General features: G+C 47.5%; 1 protein-coding gene across 1 annotated transcript in view; it reads left to right on the top strand.

Annotated features, from left to right (window-relative positions):
- Window positions 1-14,218: 14,218 nt before the first annotated feature.
- The window catches only part of adam15 (ADAM metallopeptidase domain 15), a gene marked incomplete at both ends in the record, with an annotated part of 129,989 nt that continues 125,941 nt past the window's right edge, over window positions 14,219-18,266 (top strand). Inside the window, one exon of the mRNA XM_041181717.1 lies at window positions 14,219-14,295. Coding sequence (XP_041037651.1) covers window positions 14,219-14,295 — 77 coding nt within the window. The remainder of the gene's footprint in view (window positions 14,296-18,266) is intronic.

Genomic DNA, 18,266 nt, shown 5'->3' on the forward strand with positions numbered 1-18,266 from the left:
CTCTCTCTCTCTCTCTCTCTCTCTCTCTCTCTCTGCCTGTCTCTCTCTCTCTCTCTGCCTGTCTCTCTCTCTCTCTCTGCCTGTCTCTCTCTCTCTCTCTGCCTGTCTCTCTCTCTCTCTCTCTGCCTGTCTCTCTCTCTCTGCCTGTCTCTCTCTCTCTGGCTGTCTCTCTCTCTCTGCCTGTCTCTCTCTCTGCCTGTCTCTCTCTCTCTGCCTGTCTCTCTCTCTCTGCCTGTCTCTCTCTCTCTGCCTGTCTCTCTCTCTCTGCCTGTCTCTCTCTCTCTGCCTGTCTCTCTCTCTCTGCCTGTCTCTCTCTCTCTAACTGTCTCTCTCTCTCTGCCTGTCTCTCTCTCTTCCTGTCTCTCTCTCTCTGCCTGTCTCTCTCTCTGCCTGTCTCTCTCTCTGCCTGTCTCTCTCTGCCTGTCTCTCTCTGCCTGTCTCTCTCTGCCTGTCTCTCTCTGCCTGTCTCTCTCTCTCTGCCTGTCTCTCTCTCTGCCTGTCTCTCTCTCTCTGCCTGTCTCTCTCTCTCTGCCTGTCTCTCTCTCTCTGCCTGTCTCTCTCTCTCTCTCTGCCTGTCTCTCTCTCTCTCTGCCTGTCTCTCTCTCTCTCTGCCTGTCTCTCTCTCTCTCTGCCTGTCTCTCTCTCTCTCTGCCTGTCTCTCTCTCTCTCTCTGCCTGTCTCTCTCTATCTCTGCCTGTCTCTCTCTCTCTGCCTGTCTCTCTCTCTCTGCCTGTCTCTCTCTCTCTCTGCCTCTCTGTCTCTCTCTGCCTCTCTCTCTCTCTCTCTGCTTGTCTCACTCTGTCTCTCTGCCTCTCTCTCTCTCTCTCTCTGCCTGTCTCTCCCTCTCTCTCTCTCTGCCTGTCTCTCTCTCTCTCTGCTTGTCTCTCTCTGTCTCTCTGCCTGTCTCTCTCTTTCTCTGCCTGTCTCTCGCTCTCTCTGCCTGTCTCTCTCTCTCTCTGCCTCTCTGTCTCTCTCTGCCTCTCTCTCTCTCTCTCTGCTTGTCTCACTCTGTCTCTCTGCCTCTCTCTCTCTCTCTCTGCCTGTCTCTCCCTCTCTCTCTCTCTGCCTGTCTCTCTCTCTCTGCCTGTCTCTCTCTCTGCCTGTCTCTCTCTCTCTGCCTGTCTCTCTCTCTCTGCCTGTCTCTCTCTCTCTGCCTGTCTCTCTCTGCCTGTCTCTCTCTCTCTGCCTGTCTCTCTCTCTCTCTGCCTGTCTCTCTCTCTCTCTGCCTGTCTCTCTCTCTCTCTCTCTGCCTGTCTCTCTCTCTCTCTCTCTGCCTGTCTCTCTCTCTGCCTGTCTCTCTCTCTGCCTGTCTCTCTCTCTGCCTGTCTCTCTCTCTGCCTGTCTCTCTCTCTGCCTGTCTCTCTCTCTGCCTGTCTCTCTCTCTGCCTGTCTCTCTCTCTGCCTGTCTCTCTCTCTGCCTGTCTCTCTCTCTGCCTGTCTCTCTGTCTCTCTGCCTGTCTCTCTCTCTCTCTCTCTGCCTGTCTCTCTCTCTCTCTCTGCCTGTCGCGCTCTCTCTCTCTCTCTGCCTGTCGCGCTCTCTCTCTCTGCCTGTCGCGCTCTCTCTCTCTCTGCCTGTCGCGCTCTCTCTCACTGCCTGTCGCGCTCTCTCTCTCACTGCCTGGCGCGCTCTCTCTCTCTCTGCCAGGCGCGCTCTCTCTCTGCCTGTCTCTCTCTCTCTCTGCCTGTCTCTCTCTCTCTCTGCCTGTCTCTCTCTCTCTCTGCCTGTCTCTCTCTCTCTCTGCCTGTCTCTCTCTCTCTGCCTGTCTCTCTCTCTGCCTGTCTCTCTCTCTCTCTGCCTGTCTCTCTCTCTCTCTGCCTGTCTCTCTCTCTCTGCCTGTCTCTCTCTCTGCCTGTCTCTCTCTCTGCCTGTCTCTCTCTCTGCCTGTCTCTCTCTCTCTCTCTGCCTGTCTCTCTCTCTCTCTGCCTGTCTCTCTCTCTCTGCCTGTCTCTCTCTCTCTGCCTGTCTCTCTCTCTCTCTCTCTCTGCCTGTCTCTCTCTCTCTCTCTCTCTGCCTGTCTCTCTCTCTCTCTCTCTGCCTGTCTCTCTCTCTCTCTCTCTCTGCCTGTCTCTCTCTCTCTCTCTCTGCCTGTCTCTCTCTCTCTCTGCCTGTCTCTCTCTCTCTCTGCCTCTCTCTCTCTCTCTGCCTGTCTCTCTCTCTCTCTGCCTGTCTCTCTCTCTCTCTGCCTGTCTCTCTCTCTCTGCCTGTCTCTCTCTCTGCCTGTCTCTCTCTCTCTGCCTGTCTCTCTCTCTCTCTCTGCCTGTCTCTCTCTCTCTGTGCCTGTCTCTCTCTCTCTCTCTGTGCCTGTCTCTCTCTCTCTCTCCCTGCCTGTCCCTCTTTCTCTGTGCCTGGCGCGCGCTCTCGCTGTGCCTGGCGCGCGCTCTCTCTGTGCCTGGCGCGCGCTCTCTCTGTGCCTGGCGCGCGCTCTCTCTGTGCCTGGCGCGCGCTCTCTCTGTGCCTGGCGCGCGCTCTCTCTGTGCCTGGCGCGCGCTCTCTCTGTGCCTGGCGCGCGCTCTCTCTGTGCCTGGCGCGCGCTCTCTCTGTGCCTGGCGCGCGCTCTCTCTGTGCCTGGCGCGCGCTCTCTCTGTGCCTGACGCGCGCTCTCTCTGTGCCTGGCGCGCGCTCTCTCTGTGCCTGGCGCGCGCTCTCTCTCTGCCTGGCGCGCGCTCTCTCTCTGCCTGGCGCGCGCTCTCTCTCTGCCTGGCGCGCGCTCTCTCTCTGCCTGGCGCGCGCTCTCTCTCTGCCTGGCGCGCGCTCTCTCTCTGCCTGGCGCGCGCCCTCTCTCTGCCTGGCGCGCGCTCTCTCTCTGCCTGGCGCGCGCTCTCTCTCTGCCTGGAGCGCGCTCTCTCTCTGCCTGGAGCGCGCTCTCTCTCTGCCTGGTGCGCTCCCTCTCTCTCTCTCTCTCTTTCTGTCTCTCTGCCTGTCTCTCTCTCTCTGCCTGTCTCTCTCTCTCTGCCTGTCTCCCTCTCTCTGCCTGTCTCTCTCTCTCTCTGCCTGTCTCTCTCTCTCTCTGCCTGTCTCTCTCTCTCTCTGCCTGTCTCTCTCTCTCTCTGCCTGTCTCTCTCTCTCTCTGCCTGTCTCTCTCTCTCTCTGCCTGTCTCTCTCTCTCTCTGCCTGTCTCTCTCTCTCTCTCTGCCTGTCTCTCTCTCTCTCTCTGCCTGTCTCTCTCTCTCTCTCTGCCTGTCTCTCTCTCTCTCTGCCTGTCTCTCTCTCTCTCTCTCTCTCTCTCTGCCTGGCGCGCGCTCTCACTCTCTCTCTGCCTGTCACGCTCTCTCTCTCTCTCTGCCTGTCACGCTCTCTCTCTCTCTCTCTGCCTGTCGCGCGCTCTCTCTCTCTCTGCCTGTCGCGCGCTCTCTCTCTCTGCCTGTCGCGCGCTCTCTCTCTCTGCCTGTCGCGCGCTCTCTCTCTCTGCCTGTCGCGCGCTCTCTCTCTCTGCCTGTCGCGCGCTCTCTCTCTCTGCCTGTCGCGCGCTCTCTCTCTCTGCCTGTCGCGCGCTCTCTCTCTCTGCCTGTCGCCCGCTCTCTCTCTCTGCCTGTCGCCCGCTCTCTCTCTCTGCCTGTCGCCCGCTCTCTCTCTCTGCCTGTCGCCCGCTCTCTCTCTCTGCCTGTCGCCCGCTCTCTCTCTCTGCCTGTCGCGCGCTCTCTCTCTCTGCCTGTCGCGCGCTCTCTCTCTCTGCCTGTCGCGCGCTCTCTCTCTCTGCCTGTCGCGCGCTCTCTCTCTCTGCCTGTCGCGCGCTCTCTCTCTCTGCCTGTCGCGCGCTCTCTCTCTCTGCCTGTCGCGCGCTCTCTCTCTCTGCCTGTCGCGCGCTCTCTCTCTCTGCCTGTCGCGCGCTCTCTCTCTCTGCCTGTCGCGCGCTCTCTCTCTCTGCCTGTCGCGCGCTCTCTCTCTCTGCCTGTCGCGCGCTCTCTCTCTCTGCCTGTCGCGCGCTCTCTCTCTCTGCCTGTCGCGCGCTCTCTCTCTCTGCCTGTCGCGCGCTCTCTCTCTCTGCCTGTCGCGCGCTCTCTCTCTCTGCCTGTCGCGCGCTCTCTCTCTCTGCCTGTCGCGCGCTCTCTCTCTCTGCCTGTCGCGCGCTCTCTCTCTCTGCCTGTCGCGCGCTCTCTCTCTCTGCCTGTCGCGCGCTCTCTCTCTCTGCCTGTCGCGCGCTCTCTCTCTCTGCCTGTCGCGCGCTCTCTCTCTCTGCCTGTCGCGCGCTCTCTCTCTCTGCCTGTCGCGCGCTCTCTCTCTCTGCCTGTCGCGCGCTCTCTCTCTCTGCCTGTCGCGCGCTCTCTCTCTCTGCCTGTCGCGCGCTCTCTCTCTCTGCCTGCCTGTGTCTCTCTCTCTCTGCCTGCCTGTGTCTCTCTCTCTCTGCCTGCCTGTGTCTCTCTCTCTGCCTGCCTGTGTCTCTCTCTCTCTGCCTGCCTGTGTCTCTCTCTCTCTCTGCCTGCCTGTGTCTCTCTCTCTCTGCCTGCCTGTGTCTCTCTCTCTCTGCCTGCCTGTGTCTCTCTCTCTCTCTGCCTGCCTGTGTCTCTCTCTCTCTGCCTGCCTGTGTCTCTCTCTCTCTGCCTGCCTGTGTGTCTCTCTCTCTGCCTGCCTGTGTCTCTCTCTCTCTGCCTGCCTGTGTCTCTCTCTCTCTGCCTGCCTGTGTCTCTCTCTCTCTGCCTGCCTGTCTCTCTCTCTCTCTCTCTGCCTGCCTGTCTCTCTCTCTCTCTCTCTCTGCCTGCCTGTCTCTCTCTCTCTCTCTCTGCCTGCCTGTGTCTCTCTCTCTCTCTGCCTGCCTGTGTCTCTCTCTCTGCCTGCCTGTGTCTCTCTCTCTGCCTGCCTGTGTGTCTCTCTCTCTACCTGCCTGTGTCTCTCTCTCTCTACGTGCCTGTGTCTCTCTCTCTGCCTGCCTGTGTCTCTCTCTCTCTGCCTGCCTGTCTCTCTCTCTCTGCCTGCCTGTGTCTCTCTCTCTCTGCCTGCCTGTGTCTCTCTCTCTCTGCCTGCCTGTGTCTCTCTCTCTCTGCCTGCCTGTGTCTCTCTCTCTCTGCCTGCCTGTGTCTCTCTCTCTGCCTGACTCTGTCTCTCTCTCTGCCTGCCTGTGTCTCTCTGTCTCTGCCTGCCTGTGTCTCTCTCTCTGCCTGCCTGTGTCTCTCTCTCTCTGCCTGCCTGTTTCTCTCTCTCTCTGCCTGCCTGTGTCTCTCTCTCTCTGCCTGCCTGTGTCTCTCTCTCTCTGCCTGCCTGTGTCTCTCTCTCTCTGCCTGCCTGTGTCTCTCTCTCTCTGCCTGCCTGTGTCTCTCTCTCTGCCTGCCTGTGTCTCTCTCTCTGCCTGCCTGTGTCTCTCTCTCTCTGCCTGCCTGTCTCTCTCTCTCTGCCTGCCTGTCTCTCTCTCTCTGCCTGCCTGTCTCTCTCTCTCTGCCTGCCTGTCTCTCTCTCTCTGCCTGCCTGTCTCTCTCTCTCTGCCTGCCTGTCTCTCTCTCTCTGCCTGCCTGTCTCTCTCTCTCTGCCTGCCTGTCTCTCTCTCTCTGCCTGCCTGTCTCTCTCTCTCTGCCTGCCTGTCTCTCTCTCTCTGCCTGCCTGTCTCTCTCTCTCTGCCTGCCTGTCTCTCTCTCTCTCTGCCTGCCTGTCTCTCTCTCTCTCTGCCTGCCTGTCTCTCTCTCTCTGCCTGCCTGCCTGTCTCTCTCTCTCTGCCTGCCTGTCTCTCTCTCTCTGCCTGCCTGTCTCTCTCTCTCTGCCTGCCTGTCTCTCTCTCTCTGCCTGCCTGTCTCTCTCTCTCTGCCTGCCTGTCTCTCTCTCTCTGCCTGCCTGTCTCTCTCTCTCTCTGCCTGCCTGTCTCTCTCTCTCTCTGCCTGCCTGTCTCTCTCTCTCTGCCTGCCTGCCTGTCTCTCTCTCTCTGCCTGCCTGTCTCTCTCTCTCTGCCTGCCTGTCTCTCCCTCTCTGCCTGCCTGTCTCTCCCTCTCTGCCTGCCTGTCTCTCCCTCTCTGCCTGCCTGTCTCTCTCTCTCTGCCTGCCTGTCTCTCTCTCTCTGCCTGCCTGTCTCTCTTTCTCTCTGCCTGCCTGTCTCTCTCCCTCTCTCTCTCTCTCTGCCTGTCTCTCTCCCTCTCTCTCTCTCTCTGCCTGTCTCTCTCCCTCTCTCTCTCTCTGCCTGTCTCTCTCCCTCTCTCTCTCTCTGCCTGTCTCTCTCCCTCTCTCTCTCTCTGCCTGTCTCTGCCCTTGTCCTCATTCGTCGTCCTCCTCCTCCCCTCCACTCCTCCTTTAGGACACTCCATAGGACTGAGGTCCTTGACTGTGCTTGGTACCGCTTCTCACTAATATTTCCTTATGCCGCTCAGGGTCAAACTTGGTTTGAAAATGCTGCTGTGAATCATCTTGGGATGTTTTATCAGATTATGGGTGTTATACAAATATAGGTTGTTGTTGTTAACTCATTTTCAATCTTATGGCCAGAGGAAGAGCAGCTCCCATGTATATGAGAGGGAACAGCAGGCACTGTTTATATCATAGAGAATAGCAGAACCTGTGTATATTATAGAGAATAGTAGTCCCTGTGTATATTATAGAGAATAGCAGTCCCTGTGTATATAATAGAGAATAGCAGTCCGTGTGTATATAACAGAGAATAGCAGTCCCTGTGTATATTATAGAGAATAGCAGTCCCTGTGTATATTATAGAGAATAGCAGTCCCTGTGTATATAATAGAGAATAGCAGTCGCTGTGTATATAATAGAGAATAGCAGTCCCTGTGTATATTATAGAGAATAGCAGTCCCTGTGTATATTATAGAGAATAGCAGTCTCTGTGTATATAATAGAGAATAGCAGTCCCTGTGCATATTGTAGAGAATAGCAGTCCCTGTGCATATTGTAGAGAATAGCAGTCCCTGTGTATATAATAGAGAATAGCAGTCCCTGTGTATATTATAGAGAATAGCAGTCCCTGTGTATATTATAGAGAATAGCAGTCCCTGTATATTATAGAGAATAGCAGCCCCTGTGTATATTATAAAGAATAGCAGAACCTGTGTATATCATAGAGAATAGCAGTCCCTGTGTATATTATAGAGAATAGCAGTCCCTGTGTATATTATAGAGAATAGCAGCCCCTGTGTATATTATAGAGAATAGCAGTCCCTGTGTGTATTATAGAGAATAGCAGTCCCTGTGTATATTATAGAGAATAGCAGTCCCTGTGTATATTATAGAGAATAGCAGCCCCTGTGTATATTATAGCGAATAGCAGCCCCAGTGTATATTATAAAGAATAGCAGAACCTGTGTATATCATAGAGAATAGCAGTCCCTGTGTATATTATAGAGAATAGCAGCCCCTGTGTATATTATAGAGAATAGCAGTCCCTGTGTATATCATAGAGAATAGCAGCCCCTGTGTACATTATAGAGAATAGCAGCCCCTGTGTATGTTAAAGAGAATAGCAGCCCCTGTGTATATTAAAGAGAATAGCAGTCCCTGTGTATATCATAGAGAATAGCAGTCACTGTGTATATTATAGCGAATAGCAGTCCCTGTATATATTATAGAGAATAGCAGTCCCTGTGTGTATTATAGAGAATAGCAGTCCCTGTGTGTATTATAGAGAATAACAGCCCCTGTGTATACTAAAGAGAATAACAGCCCCTGTGTATATTAAAGAGAATAACAGCCCCTGTGTATATTAAAGAGAATAACAGCCCCGGTGTATATTAAAGAGAATAGCAGCCCCTGTGTATATTAAAGAGAATAGCAGTTCCTGTGTATATTATAGAGAATAGCAGTTCCTGTGTATATTAAAGAGATAGCAGCCCCTGTGTATATTATAGAGAATAGCAGTCCCTGTGTATATTATAGAGAATAGCAGTCCCTGTGTATATTATAGAGAATAGCAGTCCCTGTGTATATTAAAGAGAATAGTCCCTGTGTATATTATAGAGAATAGCAGCCCCTGTGTATATTATAGAGAATAGCAGCCCCTGTGTATATTATAGAGAATAGCAGCCCCTGTGTATATTATAGAGAATAGCAGCCCCTGTGTATATTATAGAGAATAGCAGCCCCTGTGTATATTATCGAGAATAGCAGTCCCTGTGTATATTATAGAGAATAGCAGTCTCTGTGTGTATCATAGAGAATAGCAGTCTCTGTGTGTATCATAGAGAATAGCAGTCCCTGTGTATATTATAGAGAATAGCAGAACCTGTGTATATTATAGAGAATAGCAGTCCCTGTGTATATCATAGAGAATAGCAGTCCCTGTGTATATTATAGAGAATAGCAGCCCCTGTGTATGTTATAGACAATAGCAGTCCCTGTGTATATCATAGAGAATAGCAGCCCCTGTGTACATTATAGAGAATAGCAGCCCCTGTGTATATTAAAGAGAATATCAGCCCCTGTGTATATTAAAGAGAATAGCAGTCCCTGTGTATATCATAGAGAATAGCAGTCACTGTATATATTATAGAGAATAGCAGTCCCTGTGTGTATTATAGAGAATAGCAGTCCCTGTGTGTATAATAGAGAATAGCAGCCCCTGTATATATTATAGAGAATAGCAGCCCCTGTGTATATTATAGAGAATAGCAGCCCCTGTGTATATTATAGAGAATAGCAGACCCTGTGTATATTATAGAGAATAGCAGTCCCTGTGTATATTATAGAGAATAGCAGTCCCTGTGTATATTATAGAGAATAGCAGCCCCTGTGTATATTATAGAGAATAGCAGCCCCTGTGTATATCATAGAGAATAGCAGTCCCTGTGTATATTATAGAGAATAGCAGCCCCTGTGTATATTATAGAGAATAGCAGTCCCTGTGTATATTAAAGAGAATAGCAGTCCCTGTGTATATTAAAGAGAATAGCAGTCCCTGAGTGTATTATAGAGAATAGCAGTCCCTGTGTGTATTATAGAGAATAGCAGTCCCTGTGTGTATTATAGAGAATAGCAGTCCCTGTGTGTATTATAGAGAATAGCAGTCCCTGTGTATATTATAGAGAATAGCAGTCCCTGTGTATATTATAGAGAATAGCAGCCCCTGTGTATATTATAGAGAATAGCAGTCCCTGTGTATATTATAGAGAATAGCAGTCCCTGTGTATATTATAGAGAATAGCAGTCCCTGTGTATATTATAGAGAATAGCAGTCCCTGTGTATATTATAGAGAATAGCAGTCCCTGTGTATATTATAGAGAATAGCAGTCCCTGTGTATATTATAGAGAATAGCAGTCCCTGTGTATATTATAGAGAATAGCCGTCCCTGTGTGTATTATAGAGAATAGCAGTCCCTGTGTGTATTATAGAGAATAGCAGTCCCTGTGTGTATTATAGAGAATAGCAGTCCCTGTGTATATTATACAGAATAGCAGTCCCTGTGTATATCATAGAGAATAGCAGCCCCTGTGTATATTAAAGAGAATATCAGCCCCTGTGTATATTAAAGAGAATAGCAGTCCCTGTGTATATCATAGAGAATAGCAGTCACTGTATATATTATAGAGAATAGCAGTCCCTATGTGTATTATAGAGAATAGCAGTCCCTGTGTGTATAATAGAGAATAGCAGCCCCTGTATATATTATAGAGAATAGCAGTCCCTGTGTATATTATAGAGAATAGCAGCCCCTGTGTGTATCATAGAGAATAGCAGTCCCTGTGTATATTATAGAGAATAGCAGAACCTGTGTATATTATAGAGAATAGCAGTCCCTGTGTATATCATAGAGAATAGCAGTCCCTGTGTATATTATAGAGAATAGCAGCCCCTGTGTATGTTATAGACAATAGCAGTCCCTGTGTATATCATAGAGAATAGCAGCCCCTGTGTACATTATAGAGAATAGCAGCCCCTGTGTATATTAAAGAGAATAGCAGCCCCTGTGTATATTAAAGAGAATAGCAGCCCCTGTGTATATTAAAGAGAATAGCAGTCCCTGTGTATATCATAGAGAATAGCAGTCACTGTATATATTATAGAGAATAGCAGTCCCTGTGTGTATTATAGAGAATAGCAGTCGCTGTGTGTATAATAGAGAATAGCAGCCCCTGTGTATATTACAGAGAATAGCAGTCCCTGTGTATATTATAGAGAATAGCAGCCCCTGTGTATATTATAGAGAATAGCAGTCCCTGTGTATATTATAGAGAATAGCAGTCCCTGTGTATATTATAGAGAATAGCAGTCCCTGTGTATATTATAGAGAATAGCAGTCCCTGTGTATATTATAGAGAATAGCAGTCCCTGTGTATATTATAGAGAATAGCAGTCCCTGTGTATATTATAGAGAATAGCAGTCCCTGTGTATATTATAGAGAATAGCCGTCCCTGTGTGTATTATAGAGAATAGCAGTCCCTGTGTGTATTATAGAGAATAGCAGTCCCTGTGTGTATTATAGAGAATAGCAGTCCCTGTGTATATTATACAGAATAGCAGTCCCTGTGTATATTATAGAGAATAGCAGCCCCTGTGTATATTATAGCGAATAGCAGCCCCTGTGTATATTATAAAGAATAGCAGAACCTGTGTATATCATAGAGAATAGCAGCCCCTGTGTATATTATAGAGAATAGCAGTCCCTGTGTATATCATAGAGAATAGCAGCCCCTGTGTACATTATAGAGAATAGCAGCCCCTGTGTATGTTAAAGAGAATAGCAGCCCCTGTGTATGTTAAAGAGAATAGCAGTCCCTGTGTATATCATAGAGAATAGCAGTCACTGTGTATATTATAGCAAATAGCAGTCCCTGTATATATTATAGAGAATAGCAGTCCCTGTGTGTATTATAGAGAATAGCAGTCCCTGTGTGTATTATAGAGAATAGCAGTCCCTGTGTGTATTATAGAGAATAACAGCCCCTGTGTATATTAAAGAGAATAACAGCCCCGGTGTATATTAAAGAGAATAACAGCCCCGGTGTATATTAAAGAGAATAACAGCCCCGGTGTATATTAAAGAGAATAGCAGTCCCTGTGTATATCATAGAGAATAGCAGTCACTGTGTATATTATAGCAAATAGCAGTCCCTGTATATATTATAGAGAATAGCAGTCCCTGTGTGTATTATAGAGAAATAGAATCCCCTGTGTATATTATAGAGAATAGCAGTCCCTGTGTATATTATAGAGAATAGCAGCCCCTGTGTATATTATAGAGAATAGCAGCTCTGTGTATATTATAGAGAATAGCAGCCCCTGTGTTTATTATAGAGAATAGCAGCCCTTTGTATATCATAGAGAATAGCAGCCCCTTTGTATATTATAGAGAATAGCAGTCCCCTGTTATATAATAAGAGAATAGCAGTCCCTGTGTATATATAGAGAATAGCAGCCCCTGTGTATGTATAGAGAATAGCAGCCCCTGTGGTATATTAAGAGAATAGCAGTCCCCTGTGTATATTACAGAGAATAGCAGTCCCTGTGTATATTATTGAGAATAGCAGCCCATGTGTATATTATAGAGAATAGCTTCCGCTGTGTATATTATAGAGAATAGCAGTCCCTGTGTATATTATAGAGAATAGCAGTCCCTGTGTATATTATAGAGAATAGCAGTCCCTGTGTATATTAAAGAGAATAGCAATCCCTGTGTATATCATAGAGAATAGCAGTCCCTGTGTATATTATAGAGAATAGCAGCCCCTGTGTATATTATAGAGAATAGCAGTCCCTGTGTATATTATAGAGAATAGCAGTCCCTGTGTATATTATAGAGAATAGCAGTCTCTGTGTGTATCATAGAGAATAGCAGTCCCTGTGTATATTATAGAGAATAGCAGAACCTGTGTATATTATAGAGAATAGCAGTCCCTGTGTATATCATAGAGAATAGCAGTCCCTGTGTATATTATAGAGAATAGCAGCCCCTGTGTATGTTATAGACAATAGCAGTCCCTGTGTATATCATAGAGAATAGCAGCCCCTGTGTACATTATAGAGAATAGCAGCCCCTGTGTATATTAAAGAGAATAGCAGCCCCTGTGTATATTAAAGAGAATAGCAGTCCCTGTGTATATCATAGAGAATAGCAGTCACTGTATATATTATAGAGAATAGCAGTCCCTGTGTGTATTATAGAGAATAGCAGTCCCTGTGTGTATAATAGAGAATAGCAGCCCCTGTGTATATTATAGAGAATAGCAGTCCCTGTGTATATTATAGAGAATAGCAGCCCCTGTGTATATTATAGAGAATAGCAGTCCCTGTGTATATTATAGAGAATAGCAGTCCCTGTGTATATTATAGAGAATAGCAGTCCCTGTGTATATTATAGAGAATAGCAGTCCCTGTGTATATTATAGAGAATAGCAGCCCCTGTGTATATTATAGAGAATAGCAGAACCTGTGTATATCATAGAGAATAACAGTCCCTGTGTATATTATAGAGAATAGCAGCCCCTTTGTATATTATAGAGAATAGCAGTCCCTATGTATATCATAGAGAATAGCAACCCCTGTGTACATTATAGAGAATAGCAACCCCTGTGTATATTAAAGAGAATAGCAGCCCCTGTGTATATTAAAGAGAATAGCAGTCCCTGTGTATATCATAGAGAATAGCAGTCACTGTGTATATTATAGAGAATAGCAGTCCCTGTATATATTGTAGAGAATAGCAGTCCCTGTGTATTATAGAGAATAGCAGTCCCTGTGTGTATTATAGAGAATAACAGCCCCTGTGTATATTAAAGAGAATAACAGCCCCTGTGTATATTAAAGAGAATAACAGCCCCTGTGTATATTAAAGAGAATAGCAGCCCTTGTGTATATTAAAGAGAATAGCAGCCCCTGTGCATATTATAGAGAACAGCAGCCCCTGTGTATATTAAAGAGAATAGCAGTCCCTGTGTATATTAAAGAAAATAGCAGCGCCTGTGTATATTATAGTGAATAGCAGCCCCTGTGTATATTATAGAGAGTAGCAGTCGCTGTGTATATTATAGAGAATAGCAGTCTCTGTGTATATTATAGAGAATAGCAGTCGCTGTGTATATTGTAGAGAATAGCAGTCGCTGTGTATATTATAGAGAATAGCAGCTTCTGTGTATATTATAGAGAATAGCAGTCCCTGTGTATATTATAGAGAATAGCAGTCCCTGTGTATATTATATAGAATAGCAGTCCCTGTGTATATTATAGAGAATAGCAGTCCCTGTGTGTATTATAGAGAATAGCAGACCCTGTGTATATTATAGAGAATAACAGCCCCTGTGTATATTATAGAGAATAGCAGCCCCTTTGTATATTAAAGAGAATAGCAGTCCCTATGTATATCATAGAGAATAGCAGCCCCTGTGTACATTATAGAGAATAGCAACCCCTGTGTATATTAAAGAGAATAGCAGCCCCTGTGTATATTAAAGAGAATAGCAGTCCCTGTGTATATCATAGAGAATAGCAGTCACTGTGTATATTATAGAGAATAGCAGTCCCTGTATATATTGTAGAGAATAGCAGTCCTCTGTGTATATTATAGAGAATAGCAGTCCGCTGTGTGTATTATAGAGAATAGCAGCCCCTGTGTATATTAAAGAGAATAACAGCCCCTGTGTATATTAAAGAGAATAACAGCCCCTGTGTATATTAAAGAGAATAGCAGCCCTTGTGTATATTAAAGAGAATAGCAGCCCCTGTGCATATTATAGAGAACAGCAGTCTCTGTGTATATTAAAGAGAATAGCAGTCCCTGTGTATATTAAAGAAAATAGCAGCGCCTGTGTATATTATAGTGAATAGCAGCCCCTGTGTATATTATAGAGAGTAGCAGTCGCTGTGTATATTATAGAGAATAGCAGTCTCTGTGTATATTATAGAGAATAGCAGTCGCTGTGTATATTATAGAGAATAGCAGTCGCTGTGTATATTATAGAGAATAGCAGTCTCTGTGTATGTTATAGAGAATAGCAGTCCCTGTGTATATGATAGAGAATAGCAGTCCCTGTGTATATTATAGAGAATCGCAGCCCCTGTGTATATTATAGAGAATAGCAGTCCCTGTGTATATTATAAAGAATAGCAGTCTCTGTGTATATTATAGAGAATAGCAGTCGCTGTGTATATTAAAGAGAATAGCAGTCGCTGTGTATATTAAAGAGAATAGCAGTCGCTGTGTATATTAAAGAGAATAGCACTCGCTGTGTATATTATAGAGAATAGCACTCGCTGTGTACATAATTGGGTACAGCAGCCCTCGTGTGCTTTACAGGGACAGTTGTGAGGGGAAGGAGCCTGTGAGGTGCATGTTTCCAATATTTATTTTTTGCTTTCTTTCAGATTAACTGTTATTATCATGGAGCAGTTCACGGTTTCCCTGACTCTCGAGTGAGTGTCAGCCTCTGTGCAGGCCTGAGGTATGTACTTGAGGGCAGTATCTATGTGGTCACAGCATCTGAGAGAGAGAGTGAGTGAGGGGGCGTGGAGAGAGGGAGTGAAAGGGGCAGAGAGAGGGGGAGGGAGCGAGAGAGAGAGTGAGTTACGTGGAGATTATTGGGCGATTAAAGGTTGTGTATGTTTCTGAGAGAATGAAAGATTGTTTCTTGTGGCTGGTGAACCAGTAATGCAGAGGCACAGTCTGAGGGTTATCCCTTGGATAAATAAAGGGACTGGGGAAGTTGGAGTGTTTACCCTCTGGTGCAATATGCTTTTAAGAGACAGCAACCAATTTGAAGAGAAAACTAAATGAAAGAAGTACTCAGCAGTTATAAAAAAAAAACAGCCATGTGTAGAAAATTAAAACTATCAGGCCCATTTTGGCTAAGTCAGAAGCCAAAAACAAGATTCGGAATCTTGGAGCAGATTTTTAGAATACCGGGGTACATCAGAGCTAAGTAAGAAATTAGAAAAAGTGCAGGTTAATATGTCGGTAGCCACCCTAAAACTCGGTGCAGATGAATCCTCAACCACATTTGGTGAGATGTTAAAAGGCATTGACAAATATTTTAAACTCCAAATTGTGGATTCCTTAAAACAAGGTCTGGAACACCCCAATTAAGCACCGAAGGGGAGAGGAGATCTCAGGCCCAGGGAGACAATACCTGAACAAGTTACGCAAGGGCACCAGAGAGGCTCAAAACTTTCCATAAGTCCCAGGAATCTTTTTTGTGGAGTCCAAATGATTTCCTCTTGGAAGACACAGACGTGTTTCCAGAAATGTACCAGCAACTTGTAGTGAACAAGAAGTGGGGGGGGGGGGGGGAACAAAACTCTGCGGCAAGTGGAACAGGAAAAAGCAGAAGTAAACTCAGAAAATGTTGGTATCGAAGCTGAACTGGGAGATTTGAAGCGCGAGATTCAAGCTGAGTATATACCTTTGAAAAGGCACGATAAACTGAATTCTTCAATGAGCCAAACTGTTCGAGATCTAAACAAATAAATTTCAGAGACGTCACAAAGGTACCAGGAGGAGATAATGACCCTCAATGCACAGTTGGAAAATCAAAGGGGGAGTTGAAAAAACTCAACACGATGTACAGCTAAGGCAAAACCAGCAGAGAAAGGAACGCAAAGATGTCATGACCTTGCAAGACTCTTTGAAGAATCAATACACAGCCAGAGAAAAACATGAGGAGCTAAAAGAGATGTTGAACACTAATTCAGCAAAAACAGCATTGGAGCCAACAGTAGCGATAAAGCAATGCACTGAAGCGCAACATGAGTTGGCAAGAGGTCGACAAGCAAATAAGCAGTGGAAAGAAATCGCTGTTCGAGATCAAATGCAAAAAGAATACCGAACCCTTCAACAGCTTGAAGAAATGAAGGCTGTCTTAAGCAGCAGAATGGATGAACAGCAGAAGCAACTTGAGGAGATTCTGTTGGACTACAAGAAAAATCAAGACAAAGCAGTTGAGCTTTGCGAAGAAAAGGGAGACCCTTTGAAGAACCTTCACAAGGATCCCGCGGGTCAAAGTTTGTTCCTCTGGGAAATTACGAAGGGAAGGAAAATGAATCTGCGGAGGGGAACACAGTTAACGTTTCCAGTGCGTATGACTCTTCAACAAGAACAAGGGGGGAAAAAACTGGAGGAACTGGCTGATTCGAAAAGGAAAGGCATTGAAAGGAAAGACTGTGGAACTGTCCAAGCTGTGAATGAAGCTGTGAGCAGCACGATTGCTGAACTGAAACGAGGTGAGCCGTCGCTGGACACAGACCCGGCCGACAGTGAAACCGAAACGAAGGACGAGGTTGTACTGCAGACGGAGAAAAACCAAGAACCTAGAAGGTCAAGAAAAGGTTGAATGTTTGCAAGGCAAAGTAGGCATTCCCACAAAGGGGCCTGAAGAGTCTCCAAAACAATTGGCAGGAGTGAAATTAAAGAATTTAATTAAAGAACGGCAGCTTGGGGGAATGATTAGCAGCTTTCGGGGATAAGTTTACTAATGGAAAACGAGCACCGAGGAGAACGCTGGAGTGTGGTTCACAGGAAGTAGAACGAGTAACGAAGACGCAGGATGAGATGCGCATGTTGGGAAAGGAAATCCAGACTTTAGAAGCAGGAAAGGAAAATTCGAAGGAACAGGTTGACGGTCCAACGAGCGAATTGGAAGGATGCAAGGGGGGTGGTCGGTGACTGTGGAACAAAGACCCCCGAGAGGAACCGCATGCTCAGGCGATGTTGTTAAACCTGAATAAGGATCTCACAGATAACTCCAAAACAAAGGCAGCAGGACTCAGCAGCTGCTGGGCGGAATGAAAGGATTCACAAGAAAATAAGAGGAAAGAAACATTTGGCTGAACTGGTGCAACGAGCAGCAATGAAATTCCTGAAGGGTCAACGTTCAAGGAGAACATGGCAGACCTCATGGGAAACGGAAAGCTGAGTCCATTCTAGGGATGCACATTCCCTCCGGAAAGAAGGGGACAAACCCAGGCAGGTTGCTGATATAGAGAAGCGCAGAGCACCCCAACTTCAACGCAGAATGGACAAAGCCGAGCCATTCCTCCAAACGTGACAGAGCAAGATTGGGAAGAGTTGTCATGCCTTAAGATGGTCTGAATTTATATGGTCAGAGACTTGGGGAGGGGTAGGGAGAAGGAGTCACCACCAAAGTAAAGATTATATTGTAAATGGTTAAACTTCACTGGTAGAGGGTGGGAAGTCATTTTGAAAAGAAAGGGGGATGTTGTGATATGTCTTTAAGCAGTAGCTGCTTACCACCATAGGAAAAGGGCTTGTGGCAGAGTAAGGGTTAATGTGGGACTGGAGAACAGTCCCCTCATGTGTATGATGCAGGGAGTCACACGGAGGGAGACTGGGCTGGAGTGTGTGGAAAGAGCCGGCTTGGAAACTTCACCCAGGCAGGGCGGGACCTTGGATATGTCTGTAGTTACCAATCGAAAAAGTCTCCAGATCTTTTCGTGAGACACCAAACAACCTTTACAACAGTGCCCCTCCCCCACCTTCTCCCCATGACCCCACACTTTTTCCCTATTCCGATAATAATCCAATTCCCTGCTGAAAGCCTCGATTGAACCTTCCTCCTCCACACGCTCATACAGCACAGTCCAGACCCTGTCTCCCCCACACTCTCATACAGCACAGTCCAGATCCTGTCTCCCCCACTCCCCCACACTCTCATACAGCACAGTCCAGACCCTGTCTCCGCCACACTCTCATACAGCACAGTCCAGACCCTGTCTCCCCCACACTCTCATACAGCACAGTCCAGACCCTGTCTCCCCCACACTCTCATACAGCACAGTCCAGACCCTGTCTCCCCCGCTCCCCCACATTCTCATTCAGCACAGTCCAGACCCTGTCTCCCCCACTCCCCCACACTCTCATACAGCACAGTCCAGACCCTGTCTCCCCCACACTCTCATACAGCACAGTCCAGACCCTGTCTCCCCCACTCCCCCACATTCTCATACAGCACAGTCCAGAGCCTGTGTCCCCCACACTCTCATGCAGCACAGTCCAGACCCTGTCTCCCCCACACTCTCATATAGCACAGTCCAGACCCTGTCTCCCCCACACTCTCATACAGCACAGTCCAGACCCTGTCTCCCCCACACTCTCATACAGCACAGTCCAGACCCTGTCTCGCCCACACTCTCATACAGCACAGTCCAGACCCTGTCTCCCCCAGACTCTCATACAGCACAATCCAGAGCCTGTATCCCCCACACTCTCATGCAGCACAGTCCAGACCCTGTCTCCCCCACACTCTCATATAGCACAGTCCAGACCCTGTCTCCCCCACACTCTCATACAGCACAGTCCAGACCCTGTCTCCCCCACACTCTCATACAGCACAGTCCAGACCCTGTCTCCCTCACACTCTCATACAGCACAGTTCAGACCCTGTCTCCCCCACACTCTCAT

The sequence above is a fragment of the Carcharodon carcharias genome (genome assembly GCF_017639515.1).
Source record: "Carcharodon carcharias isolate sCarCar2 chromosome 36 unlocalized genomic scaffold, sCarCar2.pri SUPER_36_unloc_18, whole genome shotgun sequence".
Classification (NCBI taxonomy): Eukaryota; Metazoa; Chordata; class Chondrichthyes; order Lamniformes; family Lamnidae; genus Carcharodon; species Carcharodon carcharias.